The following is a 25,644-nucleotide window of genomic DNA, read 5'->3' as shown; positions in this document are numbered from 1 at the left end:
GAATAGAGCTTTTTGTAGTCATTGAGGATTTTTTTGAATTTCTGTGGTATCTTTTATTTACCCTTTACCATTTCTGATTGACATTACTAGATGTGGGGAGTGCGCTGTGGGTGGCAAGGGTCCCTGCAACCTGGGAAATGCTGAGAGCATGACCCCCAGCCACTTCTCCTCCTTTAACAACATTCTTTCCACCTGCCAGAAGTCACGGAGCTCATGCATACTTTCCTTGTTATTGGCAAGTACACAGTTTTTCCCTTTTAAGGTTGATCTCTACCCCATGTGTTAAGATTTAAAAACCTTGTTAAGAAATGTATAAATAAATCTGTTTCCACAGTTCAGGTGCTGGCTGCAGCTATCAGCTGTGTCAGTCCTCTGAACACCATCCTATCTGTCAGCTATCTTTCTTTGCCTTTCCCTGTCTTTCATGGCTTTATTTCTCTAGTTCCCACCATTTCCACTCAGGTCAACTCTCCCTTCCGGTCCTGGGTTGCAAGAGGTCTGTTCTCTCACCAGTACACAATTAGACATTTTCTTTTCTGTTTCTGGTTAGTCTAGCCAAAGGTTTATTAATTTTATTAATCTTTTCAAAGAACCAACTTTTTGTTTCACTGATCTTCTGAATGATTCTTTTGTTTTCAATTTCATTTAATTCTACTCTAAATTTGGCCATTTCTTTTCTTCTGCTGGGTTTGGAGTTGGATTGTTCTTCCTTTTCCAGTTGCTTGAGATGGTCCATTAGGTTGTTGACTTTCTTGCTGTTTTCTTTTCTTTCTTTCTTTCTTTTTTTTTTTTTGTCAACCATAGCTCACAGTAACCTCAGACTCTTGGGCTCAAGAGATCCTATTGCCTCAGCTTCCCAAGTAGCTGGGACTGTGGGCACCTGCCACAATGCCTGGCTATTTTTAAAGATGGTGTCTTGCTGTAGCTCAGGGCGGTCTCAAACCTGTGAGCTCAGGAAATCCGTCTGCCTTGGCCTCCCAGAGTGCTCTCAATTCAAGAGCCACCATGCCTGGCCTCTTTCTTTCCTTTTTTTTGAGACAGAGTCTCACTATGTGGCCCTCAGTAGAGTGCTATGGCATCACAGCTCACAGCAACCTCAAAGTCTTGGGCTTAAGAAATTCTCTTGACTCAGCCTCCCCAGTAGCTGGGACTACAGACACCCATCACAAGGCCCAGCTATTTTTTTTTTGTTGCCATTGTCATTGTTTGTTAGGTGGCCCTGGCCAGGCTTGAACCCACCAGCCTTGGTGCATGTGGCTGACACTGTAACCTCTGTGCTGCCGGCTCTGAGCCTCTCTTTTTTCTTAATGAAGGCTTCTAATGCTATAAATTTCCCTCTTAGAATTTGCCTTTACAGTATCCCACAGGTTTGATAGTTTGTGTCTTCTTTATCATTTTGTTCCAAAAGTCTGGTGATTTCCTTTTTAATCTCAACTTCAACCCCACTGTAATTCAGTTTAAGGTTATTTAGCTTCCATGACTTTGTTTAAGAATGAAGATTTCTGTTGCTGTTGAGTTCAATTTTTATTTCATGATGGTCTGAGAAGATATAAGGAATAATTTCTATTTAAAAAAATTTTTTTTTTTTGTAGAGACAGAGTCTCACTCTACCGCCCTTGGATAGAGTGCCATGAGGTCACATGGCTCACAGCAACCTCTAACTCTTGGGCTTACATGATTCTCTTGCCTCAGCCTCCCAAGCAGCTGGGACTACAGGTGCCCACCACAACACCTGGCTACTTTTTTGTTGCAGTTTGGCCGGGGCTGGGTTTGAACCCACCACCCTCGACATATGGGGCTGGCGCCCTACTCACTGAGCCACAGGTGCCACCCTATTTTTAGACTTGTGTCCTAAGTTATGATCAATTTTGGAGGATGATCCATGGGCTGATGTGAAGAATGTATATTCAGTTTTATTAGGATGACAGGTTCTGTAGAATTCTGGTAAGTCCATTTGTTCTAGGGTCAGGTTTAAGTATAATATTTTTTTGTTTAGTTTCTTCTTGGAGGATATATCCAAACTGTCAAAGGGGTGCTAAAAATCTCCAACTATTATAGTTCAGGAAGATATCAAGTTGTTCATCTCCATTAGAGTTTTTATTTTTTATTTATTTTATTTTTTTTATTAAATCATAGCTGTGTACATTAATGTGATCATGGGGCACCATACACTAGTTTCATAGACCGTTTGACACATTTTCATCACACTGGTTAACATAGCCTTCCTGGCATTTTCTTAGTTATTGTGCTAAGACATTTACATTCCACATTTACTAAGTTTCACATGTACCCTTGTAAGATGCACTGCAGGTGTAATCCCACAAATCCCTCCCTCTCTGCCCACATCCCCCCTCCCTCCCCTCCCTTTCTCCCTTTCCCCTCTTCTTAGGTTGTAACTGGGTTATAGCTTTCATGTGAAAGCCCTAAATTAGTTTCATAGTAGGCTGAGTACATTGGATACTTTTCCTTCCATTCTTGAGATACTTTACTAAGAAGAATATGTTCCACCTCCAATCCATGTAAACGTGAAAGAGGTAAAGTCTCCATCTTTCTTTAAGGCTGCATAATATTCCATGGTGTACATATACCACAATTTATTAGTCCATTCGTGGATCGATGGGCTCCATTAGGGTTTGCTTTATAAATTGATGAGCATTCTGATAGGGTGCATAAATGTTAATTATCAAAATCTCTTCATGTTCAGTGTTTCCCTTGACAAATATGTAGTGACTATCCTTATGTTTCTTTATCTTTGTTGGTTTAAAGCCAATTGTATCTGCAAATAAAATTGCAACCCCTGCTTTTTTTTGATTTTCATTTGCCTGTATTATAGATGTGCATCCCTTCACCCTGAGTCTATTTTTATCCTTTAAGGTAAGATGAGATTCTTGTATGCATCAGATATCTGGTCTGAATTTGTTTATCCAGTCAGCCAAAGTATGCCTTTTAGAGGACAATGTAAACAATTCACATTAATTGAGAGAATTGATAGGTATAGTAGTGTTTTGGCTGTTTTGTTTTTTGAAGTTCCAGTGCATATTTTTAATCCTTTCACTATCATGGAAGTTATGTTTTGTTCAATAAATTCTGAGTGAGTTTACTTTGGTGGTAGACTGTTGTGCTGGTCATTATGGAAAATGGGTCTGAGAATATCCTGGCCAGCTGGTTTAGTTATAGTAAATTTCCTCAACATGTGTATGTGAGTAAAGTATTTTATTTCTCCATCACAAATGAAACTCAGTTTAGCTGGGTATAGGTTCTGAGGCTGAAAGTTGTTTTGTTTTAGGAGATTAAAGGTCAATGATCATCCTCTTCTGGCTTGAAAGTTTTTGGCTGAGAGGTTTGCAGTCATTCTAATATTTCTCCCTTTGTAGACAATGCTTTTCTTATGTCTGGATGCTTGCAGAATTTTCTCCTTCATATTAACTTTGGCAAAATTAATTATAGTGTCTAGGAGATGCTCAATTTGGAGTGAGTCATGCTAGGGTTCTGAAACTATCTACTATCTCAATTTCTGAATCTCTTGCAATGCTTGGGAAATTCTCCTCCATAGTATGTTGGAGTAGAGCTTCTGTGCCTTTAGGACCATCCTCTTATCCTTTAGGAATCTCTATAATTCAGATGTTTAACCTTTTGGAATGATCCCACAACTCTCTCAGGGAGTGTTCTGTTCTTGTTTTCCATTTTTCTCCTTTGAACACTTGAAATTGTTGAAAAGGCTTGTCTTCAATTTCTGAGATCTTTTCTTCTGCCTGCTCAACTCTATCACTTATAGACTCCATTCAGTGGAGCTCCTTGAATAACTTTTCACTTCCTTAAACTCTGCTATATCTTTTCTCATATGTCTATATCCTTAGTGATTTTGCCTTTGAATTCATTAATTTCTTGAAACAACATGTGAACAATTCTTTGGGTTTCCATTTCTATCTTTTCCTCATTCCATTCATTTTGATTGCCATCCATATTCTAAATTCTATTTCTGACATTTCAGCTATTTGTCTCTGAATGGCATCTTCTATTGTATCTTCGTCATTCCTTGGGGGAGTTGATCTACTCTGATTATTCATGTTGCCAGAGTCCTTCCACTGGTTCCCATGAGTATTTTCTGCAATTCTGCAATTGAAACTGGTAGGATTGGGAGTCCCAAGAACTGAAGTTGACCAGCCCTTTAGCAATGAGCTGGGGCTTGCGATTGTGGCTTTTCCCTTACAGCCTTACAAAGTTCCCTTTCAGAGCCACTGCCAGAGACTCTGATGACTGGCTTGATTATGCAAGTTGGCTCTGTCTTGAAGTCAGCCAGCCTCTCCCCAATCCCAATGATTAAAGGTATTAGGCTAGATTTTCAGCTGTGAAAGGATACAGACACTTGAGGCACCCCACTCTCCACCGGTGACAGGTGGAGGAGGAGAATCTGTCCCTCTCCACTATAAAACAACCACTGCTCAACCTCAGAGGATCTCTGGATGGACAATCCTGTTCAAAAGTTCTAATCAGTTTGTCCCAGGAAGTACAATCACTGCTCATGAGGGAGAGTTCAAAGGTTCTCAAAAGGACAGACAGTAGGAATTTACAGACAGTCTGTCTGGCAAACCCACGGGGCTGGAGCCTGGTCCCCTCCAGTGAGTAAGAGAGTCAGGAAAGTTTGCCCACTAAAGTCAGAAGATGACCATCAGTGCCTTTTGCCCCTACTGTGCACGGTTAATGCACACCTTTCTCTCCCTGTGCCCCCTGATTCCACATGAGTCACTGTTTCTGCGCTGCTATCCAGTGGCTCACACAATGCCTGGGCCTCTTGATGAATTCACCTAACACTCTGGGTTCTGCAGGAGCCAGACATTCAGACCTCTAGGCAAGGTGTGGGGGTAGCGGGTGGGGGGAGAGTGGACTGTGTGATTAGAATTGTAGGGAAAATATTTGATCACTTTTATGCCAGGCAGGATGATGCCTAGGCTCACAGGTGGGACCTGCCTGGAGAAGGAGGACTGGAGTTTTACGGCTCTCTCCCATGGGGTAAAGTAAGAAGTCTTTGTTCCCCATTTACTTGCAGAGAGCCCACAATGGGCCTCTAGCTTGGAGGAGGTTTCTCCCATCCTGTTGGTGATGGGCTTTGATCCTGGAATTTGTTTCCTTGGATCCCCTTTCTTGGAGTAGCAGCTTATCTCAGCAGAGACGATGTGCACCTATCTTCTATCTATGCTCAGCTCCCCACCTTCAGCTTCACTGAGTCCACTTCTGCCCAGTTTCTCTCCCTCTGGACAGGAACCTCTGGTGAAAGCTGTCTTAGTTAGCCATCTTCTCTCTCTCTCTCTACAATTGGATTTTAATTCCAGAAACCGATATCCTTTTTTCCCTTTCCTCACTGTATTATCTAGGATCTGTAGTGTAAAGCTAGGGAGATAGTGAACATTCTTTTGCCACATACCTCAAAGGAAAAACTTTCCACAAGTGCATCATTATTTTCAATTGTTATTTCTTCTTTGACTTATGATTAGCATAGGAACATAATTCCTAATTTACAAAAATGGTAATTTTTCACTATCTTTTATTGACTTCCAGCTTAATTGCCTTTTGGTCAGGTAACATGCTTTGTTATGATTTCAGTCCTTTGAGAGTTTCTGAACCTACATTTTTGGCCCATTGGATGGTCAATGTTGTCAGTGTACTATATGTGCTTGCATAGATTATGCAAACTGCAGGTGTAGGCTACAGTGTTATATATTTTCCCATTAAGTAAATTTGTTGATTATATTCAAATCTTCTCTGTTCTTACTGCTTTTTATGTGCTTGTTCTAAGAATTCCAGAAAGAACAGTGTTAAAATCTTTCATGATTGTAGATTTGTCTATTTTTCCTCATAGTTCACTTAATGTTTTCTTTATATTAGTTGAGATCATGTTATTAGATGCAAGTTTAGAATTATTAACATTTTCTTGGAGAATTAAAGCAATTCTTACACTATAGTGAGCTTATTTTATTCTAGTTATCATTTTTTGTCTTGAAGTCTATTATGTCCTTCTGTTTTTGTAATCTATGATAAATCTCCCATTTTTTACTTTCGGGGATATACCCAGAAGACCAAAAATCACACCATAACAAAGATATTTGTACCAGAATATTGCAGCCCAATTCATAATTGCTAAGTCATGGAAAAAGCCCAAGTGCCCATCGATCCACAAATGGATTAATAAATTGTGGTATATGTACTTTCAATCCTTCTTAAGGGTTGGATAATCAATTTAAGTAGATATCAGCGGGGAAAATAATCTAAAATTATTCTCTTAATATTAAAAAAAGTACATGCAGACTTGGCGCCCGTAGCACAGTGGTTACACTGCCAGCCACATACACTGAGGGTGGTGGGTTCGAACCCGGTCTAGGTCATCTAAACAACTGCAACAAAAAAATAGCTGGGCATTGTTGTGAGCACCTGTAGTCCCAGCTACTTGGAAGGCTAAGGCAAGAGAATCACTTAAGCCCAAGAGTTTGAGGTTGCTGTGAGCTGTGACTCCATGGCACTATACTGAGGGCAATATAGTGAGACTGTCTCAAAAAAAAAAAAAAAAGTACATGCAGTTCTCTTTTATCCTTTAAACATCAGCAGAGGATTTATATAAATACACAATTATATGAATAATCATAGCTCTAGATTTTCAGCTGTGTCTAAGCTTACTTCCTGTAGTTCAATTCAGTTCATCAATTTTATTAATGAAAAGGGCTTTAGGGAGTGAAATTGCCTATATTCATTGGAATAAGGTAGTAAGATTGCAATGGGTAAAAAGATATTTTGTGATTTTTGCCCAGAGGATAAAAAACAAAGAGATTGAATTAATTGAGGCACTACAACTATACATAAAAAAATTTAAGGCCTTGAAACAAACTGTAGTATTTTCATTATCAAAATAAATTTGAGGAAAAGATCCCAGCCCCAAACTACACATAGCCAAAATCCAAATCAATAATAATAGCCACTTAACTGGATAATAGAAATATGTTACTACCTCATATTTTTCTGCCATGACTTCAATTAAAGAAAAGTTGGGAGACAAAGAAATGCCATTTTCACTGCAAAGCTTCTCCCATTTATTCACAATCAACTGGCGAAATTCTGGTGATAAAACTCCACTGTAGACAATGCATGCTGATGAAACAAGTATGTCACCCACAATTCCTCCCAATTTGTTGTCTATTTGATTGATTGTTTCTTGCCATCGAATCTAAATGTTAAAATGAAAATGAATTATTTGATATAAAATATGATAATGATGAGATATTTTAAAAAGTAATGGTCTCTGAGTTGCACCCATTATTGCTCTTACCATTATTATTCTCAAACTGTAGCTATATAAAGGTAATTAATGGATACTATTAAAAAATGAATTGTTTTCTGAGAGGAACATTAATCTTTTTATTGACTTTGTCAATAGTGTCATATTTGCTAAGACAAAATAGCCATTTCAAATCTGTTGTGTAATAAAGCAGGATAATTTTTAAAATATCAATTCATTATATTATGTTCAATAATAATAAAAGATAAAACTTATTGAATATTCACCTATTTCCCAGACAAATCTCATTTGACACTTTCAATTTCCTGTTAAATAAATCCTAGTGACTTCATTTTAAGAAGAAAAATTTGAAGTTTAGAGAAATTAAACAACTTGCTCAAGATTGTAGAACTTCTGAGGCATGTAGTTGGGATCTGACCTCTTCTCACCCTCTCTCTTCAATCATGTATGTGCTTGATTGGTCAACAAATAAAGCATATTGATCAAGAGCCCTCTCTTTTGGAAAGCTAAAATCTGAGACAATGTGATATGCCACTGCCTCTCAGTATATATACTTGGCTCTCAGGGACATCCATCAACTTTTGAGGGCTATAATCTCCCTTCACTTTCATAATCTTCTCCCCACTCTTCTATGACATGTATTTATTTAAGATATTAAGCTAAATTGAAATTATATTGAGAAATTTGTAACATCCCTCCTCCAGTTAAGAATAACTAGGGATTCAATATTAAATATGGATTTAAGGGCAGAGGAGGCAGATGAATTAGAGGAAAAATAAAATACAGATGAGATAAAAGGGGTCAGAAGATTGGTAGACCAAAATAAAATTTTCTTTTTCCTCCCTAATGAAATTGCCTCCCGTTTCGTTTGCCCATGTTTTATATATTCAGGTTGGATCGTTTCAGGGCTAGAAAAGGAAAACTAATGATGTATTCATTGGAAGTTTACTTTGGGCTTCATCAGACAAAAGAGTACTGATGTCCTAGGAACAAGAGAAAATAACCTAGGATCTTTTTAGTCTGTTACCTTTATTTTAAGCCTACTTGAACAAGATTTCTTTATTTTCTCTCCATAGGACTGTCTACTGTCCTAGAAATTGGAGAGTAAGATAGTTTTAGAAAGTATATGATGTAGCCTGCAGTGAAAATAATGTCTTGAGGTTTGTCAAGCCCCACAGAAAATAATGAAGCACATAAAACCTAAGGAAAGTCATGCCTTCTCATCTTCGAGGACAGTTAATAAGACTGACGCATGCTGCAAGCGCCTGTTGACCAGTTTTCTCCGATTTGCTAATACGTGTTTTTCATTAACAGTATCTTTGAAGGCTGCTTGCAGAGACACCAAGTGTTCTTCAATCTGAAAGACAATTAATTTTTTATTGAGAATAAGACATTTCATCCTTCATTTTCACATCCTGGAAAATCTTTCTGGATTAAATATACATTGTAGAAATAAAATGATTCCTTGATATTGAAGTCCATATTTTTAAAAAAAGCTTCTTCCTTCTTCAATAGGCTTTCTTATAGGCATTTGAAGATTATCAATTTCTGATTTATTTTTCACATAGAAAATTTCATATCATATTTGAGTTATTTCTCTAAGAAGATGGTTGAAATTGTTTTTCACCCCAGATACAATGAGCGGACCAAAGGAAAGCATGAGTTTTTGAAGTTAGGCTGGTATGATGGAAATGACTGCTAAACCGTCCTTAGGATGTCAGTGAAAAGCATATTTTCATGAATAGCTGATAAAATGTTTTTAAAAATTGTCACTTACCTTTATAACACTCATACTCAAAATATTTGGTGTATTGTTATGGAAATAATTAAGAATATAGTCCAAAATTTTGGCTATCGACAAATGCCCCCACATTCTTGACTCCAACCTTCCTTCTCAGTTTCATCTCCTTTATTACTCTTCTCCAGTTATATCACTCCTTAGCCAAATTGCTTGATTTTCTATCTCCCACATATTCCTTAAATTTCCTTGTCTCTGGGATTTGGCATTTTTTTTTTTTTAAATACATGGATCCTTCCTTAAAGGGAATTTAAGTAAACCCTAGCTGTTATTTAAAGTCCTGATCAACTTCCAGCTATAATGAAGCCTCAGCCTTGTCAAATCCACACTGACATATTGTTTATTACAGTTGTTTGAGAAGTAATTATATATTGCCAAATGTCATCTTTAGAGTTGTTGTCATATAGTCTTATTAGCCTTTATATTGTTATTTCTATTTTTGAACTATTTTTATGTCTCCTAAAAATCTTCAAAAATGGGGTTTAGCAGAGAGATTTGAACATGGTATATACAGTACGTTTAATTGTACAGGCAAAAGTTTGGTTTATAATTTCTTCTTTTTTTTTATTTATTTTTATTTATTTTTATTAAATCATAACTGTATACAATGATATGATTATGGGGCATCATACACTCACTTCATAAACCATTTGACACATTTTTATCACAGTGGTTAACATAGCCTTTCCGGCGTTATCTCAGTTACGGTGCCAAAACATTTACATTCTACATTTACCAAGTTTCGCAAATACCCCTGTAATATGCACCACAGGTGTGATCCCACCGATTCCCCTCCCTCTACCCAGCCCCTATTCCCACTTCCCCCTATTGTTAAGTTGTAGCTGGGTTATAGCTTTCATGTGAGAGTCCCAAATTAGTTTCATAGTAGGGCTGTGTACATTGGGTACTTTTTCTTCCATTCTTGGGATACTTTACTAAGAAGAATATGTTCCAGCTCCATCCATGTAAACATGAAAGAGGTAAAGTCTCCGTCTTTCTTTAAGGCTGCATAGTATTCCATGGTATACATATACCACAATTTATTAATCCATTCGTGGATCGATGGGCACTTGGGCTTTTTCCATGACTTAGCTATTATGAATTGGGCTGCAATAAACATTCTGGTACAAATATCTTTGTTATGTTGTGATTTTTGGTCTTCTGGGTATATGCCCAGCAGAGGAATTACAGGATTGAATGGCAGATCTATTTTTAGATCTCTGAGTGTTCTCCATATATCTTTCCAAAAGGAATGTATTAATTTGCATTCCCACCAGCAGTGCAGAAGTGTTCCCTTTTCTCCGCATCCACGCCAACATCTCTGGTCTTGAGATTTTGTGATATAGGCTAGTCTCATTGGAGTTAGATGATATCTCAAAGTAGTTTTGATTTGCATTTCTCTGATGAGTAAAGATGATGAGCATTTTTTCATATGTCTGAAGGCCGTGCGCCTGTCTTCTTCAGAGAAGTTTCTCTTCAAATCCCTTGCCCAGCCTGCGATGGGATCCCTTGTTTTTTTCTTGCTGATGCGTTTGAGTTCTCTGTGGATTCTGGTTATTAAACCTTTGTCAGAGATATACCCTGCAAATATCTTCTCCCATTCTGAGGGCTGTCTGCTTGCTCTGCTTACTGTGTTCGTAGCTGTGCAGAAGCTTTTTAGTTTGATCAAGTCCCAGTAGTGTATTTTTGAAGCTGCTTCAATTGCCCGGGGGGTTCTCCTCATGAAATACTCACCCAGACCAATTTCTTCAAGGGTTTTCCCTGCATTCTCCTCTAGTATTTTTATAGTTTCATGTCTTAAGTTTAAATCTTTAATCCAATGAGAGTCTATCTTAGTTAATGGCGAAAGGTGTGGGTCCAATTTCAGTCTTCTGCAGGTTGCCAGCCAGTTCACCCAGCACCATTTGTTAAATAGGGAATCTTTTCCCCACTGAATGTTTTTAATTGGCTTGTCAAAAATCAAATAGCGGTAAGTAGCTGGATTCATCTCTTGGTTCTCTATTCTGTTCCAGATATCTACTTCTCTGTTTTTGTGCCAATACCATGCTGTTTTGATCACTATCGATTTGTAGTAAAGTCTGAGGTCTGGTAGTGTGATTCCTCCTGTTTTTTTTTATTTCTGAGTAATGTCTTGGCTATTTGAGGTTTTTTCTGATTCCATATAAAACAAAGTAATGTTTTTTCAAGATCTTTAAAATATGACAGTGGAGCTTTAATAGGGAGTGCGTTGAAATTATATATTGCTTTGGGTAGTATGGACATTTTGATGATGTTGATTCTTCCTAGCCATGAGCATGGTATGTTTTTCCATTTGTTAACATTTTCAGCTATTTCTTTTCTTAGAGTTTCATAGTTCTCTTTATAGAGATCTTTCACGTCTTTTGTTAGGTAAATTCCCAAATATTTCATCTTCTTTGGCACTACTGTGAATGGGATAGAGTCCTTAACTGCTTTTTCAATTTGACTGTTGTTGGTGTATATAAAGGCTACCGATTTATGAATGTTGATTTTGTAACCTGAGACGCTGCTGTATTCCTTGATCACTTCTAGGAGTTTTGTAGTAGAGTCCCTAGTGTTTTCCAGATACACAATCATATCATCTGCGAAGAGCGAGAGTTTGATCTCTTCTGACCCTATATGGATACCCTTGATCGCCTTTTCTTCCCTAATTGCGGTGGCTAAAACTTCCATTACAATGTTGAAAAGCAATGGAGACAATGGGCAGCCTTGTCTGGTTCCTGATCTGAGTGGAAATGATTCCAATTTAACTCCATTCAATATGATATTGGCTGTGGGTTTGCTGTAGATAGCCTCTATCAGTTTAAGAAAAGTCCCTTCTAGACCAATTTTCTTGAGTGTTCTGATCATGAAGGGATGTTGGATATTATCAAAAGCTTTTTCTGCATCAATTGAGAGAATCATATGGTCTTTGTTTTTTAATTTGTTTATGTGCTGAATTACATTTATAGATTTACGTATATTGAACCAGTCTTGAGACCCTGGTATAAAACCAACTTGGTCATGATGTATAATTTGTTTGATGTGTTGCTGGATTCTGTTTGTTAGGATCTTGTTGAATATTTTTGCATCTATATTCATTAGTGATATTGGTCTATAATTTTCTTTTCTTGTTGGGTCTTTTCCTGGTTTGGGGATCAGGGTGATGTTTGCTTCATAGAACGTGTTGGGTAGTCTTCCTTCTTTTTCTACATTTTGGAACAGGTTGAGTAATATAGGTACTAATTCCTCTTTAAAGGTTTGGTAGAATTCTGACGTGAAACCATCTGGTCCCGGGCTTTTCTTTTTAGGGAGGTTTTGTATAGTTGATGCTATTTCTGAACTTGATATGGGTCTGTTCAACATTTCCACTTGATTCTGGTTAAGTCTTGGAAGGTGGTGTGCTTCCAAGTATCGGTCTATTTCCTTCAGATTTTCATATTTCTGAGAATAAAGTTTCTTGTAATATTCATTAAGGATTTTTTGGATTTCTGATGAGTCTGTGGTTATTTCGTCTTTGTTGTTTCTGATTGATGATATTAGAGATTTTACTCTTTTCTTCCTGATTCGGTTGGCCAGAGGTTTATCTATTTTATTGACCTTTTCAAAAAACCAGCTTTTTGATTTATTGATCTGTTGTATTATTCTTTTGTTTTCAATTTCATTTAATTCTGCTCTAATTTTGGTTATTTCTTATCTTCTACTGGGTTTGGGGTTGGAATGTTCTTCCTTTTCCAGTTGCGTGAGATGTCCCATTAAGTTGTTAACTTCCTCTCTTTCTGTTCTCTTGAGGAAGGCTTGCAGTGCTATAAATTTCCCTCTTAGAACTGCCTTTGCAGTGTCCCAGAGGTTCTGATAGTTTGTGTCTTCATTGTCGTTTTGTTCCAAAAAGTTGGTGATTTCTTTCTTAATCTCATCTCTGACCCAGCTATCATTCAGCATAAGGTTATTTAACTTCCATGTTTTTGTATGGGTATGCAGATTCCTGTTGTTACTCAATTCAAGTTTTATTCCATGATGGTCCGAGAAGATGCATGGAATAATTTCTATTCCTTTAAATTTACTGAGGTTAGACTTGTGACCTAAAATGTGATCAATTTTGGACTAAGTTCTGTGGGCTGATGAGAAGTATGTGTATTCAGTTTTATTGGGATGAAATGTTCTGTAGATGTCTGCTAAATCTAAATACTGGATGGTTATGTTTAAATCTAAGATTTCTTTGCTCAGCTTCTTTCTGGAGGATCGATCCAACACTGCCAAGGGAGTGTTGAAACCTCCAACGATTATGGAGCTGGAGGAAATCAAGTTACTCATGTCTGTTAGAGTTTCTCTTATAAATTGAGGTACATTCTGGTTGGGTGCATAGATATTAATAATTGAGATCTCATCATATTGAGTATTACCCTTAACAAATATGAAGTGACCATTCTTGTCCTTCCTTACTTTTGATGGTTTAAAGCCTACTGTATCTGCAAATAAAATTGCAACACCTGCTTTTTTCTGATTACCATTTGCCTGAAATATGGATGACCATCCTTTCACCCTGAGTCTGTATTTGTCTTTTAAGTTGAGATGTGACTCTTGTATGCAACAAATATCTGGCTTGAGTTTTTGTATCCAGTCAGCTAACCTATGCCTCTTTAGAGGACAGTTTAAGCCATTCACATTGATGGAGAGTATTGATAAGTCTGGTGGAATTTTGGGTATCGAGTTTTTCAAAGGTGCAGTGGACATTTTTAATCCTTTCGCCAGTGTGGGAATTGGAGTTTGATCCGAAGTTTCTGAGTGAGTTTACTTTTGTGGTATAGGATTGGGTTGGTCAGTGTGGAGGATAGGTCTGAGAATATCCTGAAGAGCTGGTTTACTTATGGCAAATTCTTTCAACATATGAATGTCATTGAAGTATTTAATTTCTCCATCATAGATGAAACTCAGTTTAGCTGGATACAAGGTCCTGGGTTGAAAGTTATTTTGCTTTAGGAGATTAAAAGTTGATGACCACCTTCTTCTGGCTTGAAAAATTTCAGCAGAGAGATCTGCAGTTATTCTAATATTCTTTCCTTTGTGCGTAATAGTTTTCTTTCACTGGGCTGTTTTGAGAATCTTCTGTTTCATGTTAACTTTCGTGAAGCTAATTATGATATGTCTGGGGGATGACTTATTGGGGCTGAATCGTGCTGGGGTTCTGAAGCTGTCTGCTATCTGAATTTCAGATTCTCTAGGCATGTCTGGAAAATTTTCTTTCATAATTTCATGCAGAAGGGCCTCTGTGCCCTTCGAGGCCACTTCATCATTCTCAGAAATCCCAATCATTTGTATATTGCTTTTTTTCAAATTATCTGAGAGTTCTCTGAGTGAGTGATCCGTTTTTGCTCTCCATTTCTCTTCCTCTTTGAGAGATTGGGAGTGTTCGAAGACTTTATCTTCAATGTCAGAAATCCTTTCTTCTGCTTGCTCCATTCTGTTGCTGAGGGATTCTAGTGTATTTTTCATATCTTTGAGGGCTGTAAATTCTTGCTTCAGTGTGTCTAAGTCTTTGGTGGTTTTGTCTTTAAATTCATTAAATTCTTGAGACAACTTTTGAATTTCTCGAATTCCTAATTCCATTTTATTAATCTTGTCTGCAATCCAGATTCTGAATTCAATTTCTGACATCTCAGCCAGTTGTTTATGAATGGGATCTTCAATCACATCTGCCGTATCTTTTCTTGGGGGGGTTGAGCTATTCTGGTTATTCATGTTACCAGAGTTTTTCCGCTGATTCTGCCCCATGGTTATTTTACTCCCTTTGATTTTTCCCCTGGAGCTTTATCAAGGGCCCGTACAGTGTTGTGGCCTGAGGAACTGGGGCCCTGTCTTGTGTGGTGGGGCTAAGTGTTTTTGTCTTTTTTTCAGCTGGTTTCTGTTTGATCCTATTGCAACGTCTACTCTGGCATGAAGTCTCGGCTGTGTGGTAAAATCAGCAATTAAGTCACCCCGCCTGCCCTCCCCTGGCACCAGTTTGAAAAGGAGAATCAAACCTTCCTACAACTGCACACCCAGGGCACTGCCTGAAATATCCTCAGTCTATTAGCCCAGTTCAAAAGGTCCAAATCAACTGTCTCAATTGGCATCTGTCTCTGGTGGGAGAGTTCAAGAGATCTCTAGGAACTGGATCACAGGGGCCTGGTGACTCCTCTGACACGGCTCACTCCAGTGCAGCGTGGAGTCAGGAGGTGCCACCCAGCAAACAGAGCAGTCTGGGAAGTTTGACGTCTCCTTCCCCACTTTGCCCCTCTGTCGGACCCAGTCACTGGTATCTCTGCAGATGGCTAACCCAGTTGCCCGCAGTGAACAGACACTCCAGGGGTTTGCACCTGCCTGAATCGCAAGGAAGTCTGCCAGGCCCTCGCAGTCTGCCACTATCTAGCAGGAGGAGATGGGGCCTGACATCTTTGAGTGCTTGATGCAGGTGATGGGAAGGAGGTGTTCACTCAGGCTTAGCCCCATCCGTGATTGATGCCGCTAAGAGAACAGAACAGAACAGACAACTTTGTGGGGTTCTGTCTCTGTTCCTGCTGAAATCGCCTACAGAAGGCGGGCTGTTCTGAGTTCAAACGTCTTTGCTGCTGGAGGTTTGTGTCCTCTTTGCTGCTAGAGGTTTGTGTCCAATCACCTCTCTGGGTCGGCCCCACCCTGGAAGCTTCCCGGGTTTGTGAGCAGTGTCAGGAAATCCCCCCACTCACCGGTGGCCTCCTCTGGTTGCCCAGGTAGACAGGGGGTGTGGCCTCAGAATAACCAGAATTGAGCCGTTCTGCTGTTAAAGAAAAAATGGCTGTTGATCTGCCTCCAGGGAACTGCCGCTCTTGTGTGGGCACTCAGCCGACCGTTTTCTCCTCTGTCTCACACCCCAGAGTCAGCACTGAGCGGCCGGAGTTTATGCTGGGTCCACACCCCTCGAGAGATCCCCCAAGAATCTGAACTCTTAGGGGACAGGCCCCCAGACCCCGAGTGGGAGTGGGGGGGGAGCTAGAGTTTCATTCAGTTTTATGCCCAGCCATATTGTTGCCCAGGGAGGGCTGCTGCACTGCACCCATGGAAGTGCTGCCAAGGCTTGATTCCCCCTCAGCAGAGTGCCCTCTCCTCGCTCACGTGTGTCAGAATCAGCGCTGACCTGATGCAGCTCGGGCACTGTGCACTCCCCTTGAGAAATCACCCAAGGATCTGAACTCCTGGGGGACATGCCTCCAGACCCTGAGTGAGAGTGGTGGGGAGTGCTGGGTGCTCAGCAGGGAAGCTAGAGTTTTGTTCAGTTTTGTGCCCGGCCGTATTGTTGCCCAGGGAGGGCTGCTGCACCGCACCACAGGGAAGTGCCGCCAAGGCTTGACTCCTCCTCAGCAGAGTGCCCTCTCCTTGCTCGCATGTCTCAGAGTCGGCGCTGACTTGACGCAGCTTGGGCACTGTGCACTCCCCTTGAGAAATCACCCAAGGATCTGAACTCCTGGTGGACAGGCCTCCAGACCCTGAGTGAGAGTGGTGGGGAGTGCTGGGCGCTCAGCGGGAAAGCTAGAGTTTTGTTCAGTTTTGTGCCTGGCCGTATTGTTGCCCGGGGAGGGCTGCTGCACCCCACCTCAGGGAAGTGCTGCCAAGGCTTGACTCCCCCTCAGCAGAGTGCCCTCTCCTCGCTCGCGTGTCTCAGAGTCGGCGCTGACCTGATGCAGCTTAGGCACTGTGCACTCCCCTTGAGAAATCACCCAAGGATCCGAACTCCTAGGGGACAGGCCTCCAGACGAGTGAGAGTGGGGGGGAGTGCTGGGTGCTCAGCGGGGAAGCTAGAGTTTTATTCAGTTTTATGCCCGGCAAGAGAACGCCACGGCACCCCAGTAGGGGAGGTAGGTCCAGTTTTTAGAAGGTCTCTCCTGTGGAGTGTAGTGGTAGGGCCTTTAATTTCTGCCCATTTGTTTAATTCTGGGGCTCTTGAGCCGGTCTCATGGGGGAGGGGGACTCCCGTCCGCTTGGTGGTGGATTTTGTACCTTTTGTTTGTGTCCTTGTGATCACAGCTTGCCTCAGCGGTGTTGATGTGTGTTCTTCAACCTTCTCTCTTGGTGTGGCTCAAGTCCACCAGGATACTTACTAAATTCATGTTCCTTAACTCTCCTTCTGGACGGGAGCCTCTGTTGAAAGCTGGCTTCAGTCCGCCATCTTGTCTCTCCCCTATATTTCTTTTCTTATGGTTTTGTAATTTTCTTTATAGGGGTATTTAGTTTTTCTTTATAGCTACTATAAAGGGAGTTGTGTCTTTAATTAGCTTCCCATCATGGCTATTATTGGTGTATACAAAGGCTACTGACTTGTGGACATTTGATTTTATATCCTGAGACGTTACTGTATTTTTTGATCACTTCTAGGAGTCTCATGGTTGAGTTTGTGGGGTTCTCTAAGTATAAGATCATATTATCAGCAAAGAGGGAGAGTTTGACCTTCTCTGCTCCCATTTGGATGCCCTTTATTTCCTTCTCTTGCCTGACTGTATTGGCTAGAACTTCCAGCACTATGTTGAATCGTAGTGACGATAGAGAAAAACCTTGTCTAGTTTGAATTCTAAGTGGAAAAGCTTCCAGTTTTACTCCATTCTGTAAAATGTTAGATGTGGATTTGTTGTAGATGCCTTTGATCAGTTTAAGAAATGTGCCACCTATGCCTATATTCTTCAGAGTTTTAATTAAAAAAGGATGTTGAATTTTATCAAATGCTTTTTCTGCATCTATTGAGAGGATCATAAGATTCTTGTTTTTGCTTCTGTTGATACAGTGAATTATGTTTATTTATTTGTGTATGTTAAACTAGTCTTGCATCCCTGGGATGAAGCCCACTTGATCATGATATATAACTTTTTTAATGAGAAGCTGTGGTCTATTGGCTAGTATTTTATTGAGAATTTTTGCCTTTATATTCATTAGTGAAATTGGTCTGAAGTTCTTTTTAGTTGGGTCTTTTCCTGGTTTTAGTATCAGGGTGATGTTTGCTTTGTAGAATGTGTTGGGGTAGATTTTTTCCTCCTCAATGTTTTTGGAATAATTTCTGCAGTTGGGAATATACTCTTCTTTGAAGGTTTGATAGTATTCTGGTGTGAAGCCATCTGGACCAGGGCATGTTTTGCTTGGAGATGTTTTGTTGTTTCTTTGATCTCAGTTCTTGAAATTGGTCTGTTCATGAGATCTATTTCTTCCTGGCTAAGTCTAGGGAGATGGTGTGATTCTAAATATTAATCCATTTCCTTCACATTGTCAAATTTCTGAGCATAGAGTTTCTTGTTGTATTCAGAGATAATCTCTTGTATCTCTGTGGCATCTGTTGTTATTTCTCCTTTATTGTTTTGATTTGAGGTTACCAGAAATTTTACTCTTCTGTGTCTAGTTAGTATGGCCAAAGTTTATCTATTTTATTTATTTTTTCAAAAATCAACTTTTTGTTTTGTTAATTTTCTGAATGATTCTTTTGTTTTCAATGTCATTAATCTCTGATTTAATTTTGGCTATTTTCTTTCTTCTGCTGAGTTTAGGATTAGATTGTTCTTCTTTTTCCAATTCCATAAGATGGTTTGTTAGTTTGTTAATGTGCTCTCCTTCTGTTTTTCAGATGTAGGCATCTAAAGCCATAAATTTTCCTCTCAGGACTCTTTTTGCTATATCCTACCAGTTTTGGTAGCTTGTGTCTTCACTGTTGTTATGCTCAAGGAAGTTAATGATTTCCTCTTTTATCTATTCCTGCAAACAACTGTCTTCAGCATAAGATTATTTAGGTTCCATGCCTTTGTTTGGAGACATTTTTGTTGGAGTTGTGTTCCACCTTTAATACCTTGTGGTTAAGAAGATACGAGGTCAAATTTCAGTTCTTTTGATTTTGTTGAGGTTTGTTTTGTGTCCTAGGATATGATCAATTTTGGAGACTGTTCCATGGGTCAATGAGAAGAACATGTATTCTTTAGCTTTAGGATGGAGTGTTTTATATATATCTATCAAGTACATTCGTTACTAGAATCACATTTAAGTCCCTTGTATCTTTGTTTAGTTTCTTTTTAGAGGATCTGTCCAGCTCTGTAAGAGGAGTGTTAAAGTCCCCTGCTGTTATGGTATTATGGGATATCATATTGTTCAGACTAAGTAAGGTCTGTTTCAGGAATCTGGGAGCATTTAAGTTGGGTGCATAAATATTTAGAATTGAAATGTCTCTCTGTTGTATTTTTCCCTTGACTAATATGAAGTGTCCATCTTTGTCTTTGTTGACTTTAGTTGCTGAAAATCTTCTGGTATCTGAAAATAAGATTGTGACCCCTCTTTTCTTCTGAATTCTATTTATCTAAAAATTGTATTCCATTCCTTATCCCTGAGTTTTAATTTGTACTTTGAATTTAGGTGTGTTTCCTTTCCTATAGACAACAAATGAATGTCTTGTTTTTTTTCTTGTTGTCCAGTTAGCTAGTTTATGCCTCTTCAGTTGGGAATTCAAGCCATTAACATTTATTGAGATAAATGATAAGTGTGTCATTCTATTCATCTTATTTTGTGAAAGTCTATTGCTTAGTTTCATCTTTTGCACATTGTGGAAGCTAGGTTTTGCCCTTTAGTTTCTGGGTGTTTACCTTGCTGGTGGTTTATTGGGGTGGTCAGTGTGTAGAATAGATCTAAGTATTTCCTGTAGAGCTGGTCTTGTTGTGGCAAACTTCCTCAATGTTTGCATATTAGTAAAAGATTTGACTTCTCTGTCAATTTTAAAGCTTAGCTTTGCAGGATATAGAATTCTGTGCTAAAAATGTTTTTTTGTTTAGGTAGATTAAAGATAGATGACCATTGTATTCTGGCTTGAAAGTTTCATTTGAGATGTCTGCAGTTATCTGGATGGATTTACCCAAGTAGGTCAATTGGCACTTACTCCTTGTGGTTTGCAGATCTCTTCTTTTGTCTTGACTTTGGACACATTCATCACAAAGTGATAGACAAACTCTATTCAAGTGGAGATGACCTGGGGTCTGATATCCCTTTGAAAAGAGTGTGTCAGAATCTTTGGTGATATTTGGGAAATTTTCATTTATAATATCCTCTAGTATGGTTATTTTCCACCTTCTCAGCAATTTCCTTCATTATTTTTATCATCCATATTTAAAATTGCCCTTCTGTCATTTCTAATATTTCTTTATTGGTGAAATCCTCTGCAGTAGCTACCTCCTGGTCTCTTGGTTGTGATGGTGGTGGTGGGGTTGTTCTGGTCTGGTTTTTCATGTTGCTAGGATTTTTCTGCTGTTTTTTCCTCATGAGAGTTTTCTTTTTCCTTGCCCTACTTTTCCCTTTCACTTCCTCTTGCTCTTTAAGTGACTGTGCCTCTGAGGTGTTGATGTGTCCTTTTGGTACAGGACTAAAAGGATAAGAAGATTGAAGGTCAAGAAGGGATAAAAGATAAAAAAAAAGAAAAAAAGAAGGAAAAAAAGAAAGGAAAGAAGGTGAGTAAAAGGGAAGGTTGACAAAAAAGAAGAGAGGTACAAAAAGAGAGACCAGAGTACAGTAGGGTACTTAGACCCACACTTAAAAAACTCCAACCTCTGAGGCTGATGGGTTGTGTGGTTCCCTTGATGTCTGCAGCTCTTTGTTAGCCTGAGCAGACACAGTATCCCACCTTCACCAAATAGAGAAGAAAAACAAAAATACTATAAATCAAATCAAACCAACCAAATAAAAACCTTACAGGATAAAATTGGGGGAAAAAAAATAACAGGGGTGGAAAAACTAGCAAAAATGAAGTTCTTATTATTAAAGAAGCAACAATGAAAAATTATATTTACAAGAGAAAACTGAAGAAAAGAAGAAAAAGAAAAATCTAGGGAGAAAATGTTAAAAAAAGAAAGAAAAAGAAAAAGAAAACAAAACTATATACATCTCTCTCTCAACAAGTGGCCTTCTGGGGTATAAGATACTAATCAGAATGCTGATACAATTGTATAAGATGAAGACTGGAGGCCTCTGCTGACTTCTTTGCTCTCAAACCCTGTAGGGTTGAGAGCCTGAATCTCTCCTCAGCCCACTTAATAGACATGCTTCGACCTTTCAAAACCACAACCTTTGGCTAAGCAGAGGCTTTCTAAGGAAAGCATGTGAGACTGGGATTTCTCCTGAAGTGGCTGCCTGCTTATCAGGTGCTCCAGAATCAGCCTCACTCTGTGGGCTGAGGCTGCAAGGCAGCTCTCCCACTACTGAACAATGAAAGCTCCATTCTTCCCTGGTGTCTTAGTCCTGGCTCTAGGTGCTATTCAAAGTCACTTGCTTACTGGCCCAAGGTCTCCCAGCATGGGCATCACTCTGGGATCCAGAGGGCCAAGCCTTCAGGGCAGCTCTCCCGTAATGGCTGCATGCAGCCTGCAGCCAAACAATGAAAGCTCTATTCTGGCCCAGTGGCTCAGTCCTGGCCTCTGGGCACAGCTTAGTCACTTGCTCACTTGCCCAAGGTCTCCCAAGGTAACTCAACTGACTGCCCAACTCCAAAAAAACAAAACAATCCACAAGGAAGGCTTCCCTGTCTGCAGACTCATATTGCTGCTTAGTTGCAGCCGTTGCAACTGCTGCAGCTACTCTGGCCTCAGACCTAATGCAAACACTTGCCACCTCTCCACTGCTTTTGTCCTTTTAGGGTCCAGAAGTCTCCCATTGCCTCCTTGTGTCACCAAAGGGATATTAGGTTCATTTGGTCTATTGTGCAATTTAAGTCTAATGTTGATTTTCTGTCTAGATGATTTGTCCAATGCTGAAAGTGGGGTGATCAAGTCCTTAGATATTATTGCACTGGGGTCCATCTTTAGCTCCAACAATATTTGGTTTATATAGCTGGGTCCTCTGATATTTGGTGCATATATATTTACAATTGTTATTTTCTCTTGCTAAATTGATCTTTTGTCATTACATAATGATTTTCTTAGCCTCTTTTTATGTTTCTTGACTTAAAGTCTATTTTATCTTTTATAAGTATGGTTACTCCTGCACACTTTTAGTTTCCATTTGCATGGAATTTCCTTTTTCATTCCTTCACCTGTAGTTTGTGTGTCTTTTTAGGTGAAGGTAGTTTCTTGTAAGCAGATAGGTTTTTTTTTTTTAAATTCAGCCAGTTTACATATTTTTCATTGGAGAATTTAAGCTGTTTATTGCATTTAAGACTGTTATCAATAAGTGAGGACTTCTGTAATTTTGTTAATTGGTTTTAGATTGTACTATATATCTTTTGTTTTATTTCTCTCATATCTTTGTAATTTGACAGTTTTCTATAGTAATAATATCTGATTCTCTTTCTCCTTTTTCCATGTATCTACTTTATTAGTGAGTTTTATATTTTCATATATTTTCCTGATGGTAGATATCATTCTTTCATTTCCAGATGTAGAAATTCCTTAAGCATTTCTTGTAGGGTTTGTTTACTGATGGATTCTCTTGTATTTTTCTGGTTGGGGGATCTACATGGATTTAATACGTTTGGGGAATTTGAGCTTCCTGAATCTGAATGTTACTATCTTTTTCAAGACTCAGGAAATTTTCAGCTACTATTTCATTAAATAGCTTTTCTATGCCTTTCCTTATCTCTTCTTTTGCTGGAACTCCCAAACTCTTTTTTTCTTTTTTTGGCTCTGTGCCTGTAGCTCAGTGGCTAAGGGTACCAGCCACATAAACTGGAGCTGGAGGGTTTGAATACAGCCCAGGCCTGCCAAACAAGGACAACTTCAACCAAAAAATAGCCAGGTGTTGTGATGGGTGCTTGTAGTCCCAGCTACTTGGGAGGCTGAGGCAAGAGAATTGCATAAGCCCAAGAGTTGGAGGTTTCTGTGAGCTGCGATGCCATGGCACTCTACTGAGGGTGACAAAGTGAGAACTCTTTTTTTTTTTTTTTGTCTGATTGAGTTATTTCAAAAGACCTGTTTTCAAGTTTGTAAATTCTTTCTTTGTCTAAAATAGAGATTGTTAGTTTTAATAATCTTTTCAAAGAGCCAACTTTTTGGTTTCTTTTATTTTCTGTACTTTTAAAGAGTCTCTATTTTGTTGATTTCTGCTTTACTCTTTTAATTATTTATTTCTGCTAGCCTTGAGTCTAGTTTATTTTTATTTGTCTAGTTCCTTGAGGCGCACAGTTAAGCTATTGATTTGAGATTTTTCTTGTTTTTTAATTTAGGCATTTACAGTTATAAATTTCTCTTTGGGTACTGCCTTTTTTGTATTCCATAAGTTTTGATATGTTGCATCTCATTTTCATTTGTCTCTAAGTATTTTGTAATTTCCCTTGTGATTTTTTTTCTTTGACCCATTGGTTATTTAAGAATATTATATTTAATTTTCAAATATTGTTAATTTCTCATTTTTGTCTGTTATTTATTTCAAACTTCATTCTATTGTGGTCAGAGAAGATACTTTCTATGAAATATGTTGACATTTTGTGTCCTACCAAATGGTCTATCATGGAGAATATTTTATGTGTGCTTAAAAAGAATGTGTATGCTGTTATTGTTGGGTGGAGTATTATGTGTATATGTCTGTTAGGTCTATTTGGTTGGTGTTATTCAAATTCTCTAATTGTTTTTCTTCTCCCTGGTTGTTCTATCTGTCATACCTTTTAAAATCCATGATTTTTGGCTTATTTAAGCTTTCAATTTTTTTTTAAATTGACATTTAGTGACTAAAAATGTCTTGGAAAACAAGGCATATTATTCAGGTTTTAAAATTATTTACAAAGAGGTTCTAGTAATTGTTATAAAAAAGAAGTGGACACTTTTGTTAAATTAAAAATTATTTCTTGAATGCTCTATTTTCCCAAATTGTATAATGTTTAATATTTTTCTTAAAAATGTTGAAGAAGGGCGGCACCTGTGGCTCAGTCGGTAAGGCGTCAGCCCCATATACCGAGGATGGAGGGTTCAAACCCGGCCCCGGCCAAACTGCAACCAAAAAATAGCCGGGCGTTGTGGCAGGCGCCTGTAGTCCCAGCTACTCGGGAGGCTGAGGCAAGAGAATCGCATAAGCCCAGGAGTTGGAGGTTGCTGTGAGCTGTGTGAGGCCATGGCACTCTACTGAGGGCCATAGAGTGAGACTCTGTCTCTACAAAAAAAAAAAAAAAAAAAAAGTTGAAGAAAATATTTCTTTTGTGGGTTTATTTCATTCATTGATTTTTGTGTGAGAAGGAAATAGGGTTAATATTAAGTGTTATACATTATGCAGGCATCATAATTGTTAAAATGTTGGCATATTTTTGTAAGTGATTGCTAAATGGTTCTGCCCCATGATCCAGAGAACACCTCTGCATGCAGGCACTAACCACCTTGGGCCTATACCTTCTTTTTAAACTCAGCCAGCCACCTCTAATACTTTGCTTCTACCCCAGGACAAGTGATCATTCTGACTGCTTGGTGCCTGTGCTTGCTAAATGTTTTGAATAAAAATATATTACTCCTGGATAGAAATATGTTATAGTGTCATACCTAAGTGTTATTATAGTGTCATAGTTAAGTGCATCAGATTTAGAGTTAGACCTAGGTTAAAATGTGGGCATCATTCACATAGTAGTTGGAGGTCTTCAACAAATTAAGTCTTTCAAATTTATTTTCTCCAATTTTAAACATCTACTTCTGAATGTTGTTTTGAAGATTAAATAAGAAAATGTATATAAAACACTAACACTATGTTCTTGTCACATAGGAAGTATTCAATAAGTGTTAGCTATTATCAGAACCTATCAAAATAAAATTATATAAAATATAAGATATAATGAAGTATTAGGAATAAAGTGATACATCAAAATAAAGTAAATTCATTTCAATTTATTTCCTTCAAAAACATCTAATTAATTTTATATATTTGAATTATAAAGAATGGTTATTGGCCCAGGTAGGTAACATAAGTGTTTGAAGTAAGTGGGGCTGATTATAACCAAATGCGAATACTAGCTTAGGTTGCCAGACCTCCTAAGTTTTCAAAGAGAAGATAAAAATTCAGATTTAAAATAAAATCTCCCAATTTTTAAATGTTGAAACCTTCATCAATATGTGAAGGTAAAAAGAGAGGAGATTGTATAGGCCAAAAGATGTCAACAGACTGAATTTGCAGGGTAGTGCACCATTTCTGAAGTATATTACTTTACCCCCAGCTCAAAATGCATGTGAAATAAATAGGTGACAGGGATATCAATTTTAATTCTAGTTTTCATAATGATAATGATACTTTTAATTTAAAATCAAGACATTTAAGAAATAATCATGCCTTTACAAAGCAACAGATAATTGATATAAAGAAGTGAAGTACAGATTTTTCAAGAACATGGATTGATACTGTTTAAGTCTTTGGTAGAATGAAGTTATAAAGATCTCTCAGGAGAAATTTGGTGAAATGGTAAAGTAAAATGTTAAAACAATGATAATTAACATCATAGTATTTTATTATGGGACAAGCACTAGAGCTTTACATATAGCATCTACATTATTTACTTAATTCTCATAATTAATCTCTTCTTTCCACATATTATCCCCGTTTTATCTTTAACTGATAAGCTCTACTAATATCATGA

General features: G+C 38.4%; 1 protein-coding gene across 1 annotated transcript in view; it reads right to left on the bottom strand.

The window, feature by feature from the left end:
* Nucleotides 1-25,644, bottom strand: part of DNAH14 (dynein axonemal heavy chain 14) — an 862,921-nt gene that overhangs the window by 163,183 nt on the left and 674,094 nt on the right. Inside the window, 2 exon segments of the mRNA XM_053607548.1 lie at nt 6,998-7,213; nt 8,502-8,642. Coding sequence (XP_053463523.1) covers nt 6,998-7,213; nt 8,502-8,642 — 357 coding nt within the window.

The sequence above is a fragment of the Nycticebus coucang genome, chromosome 10, assembly GCF_027406575.1.
Source record: "Nycticebus coucang isolate mNycCou1 chromosome 10, mNycCou1.pri, whole genome shotgun sequence".
NCBI lineage: Eukaryota > Metazoa > Chordata > Mammalia > Primates > Lorisidae > Nycticebus > Nycticebus coucang.
Note: the sequence above shows the minus strand (reverse complement) of the source record. Positions and strands in the feature narration are given on the sequence as shown.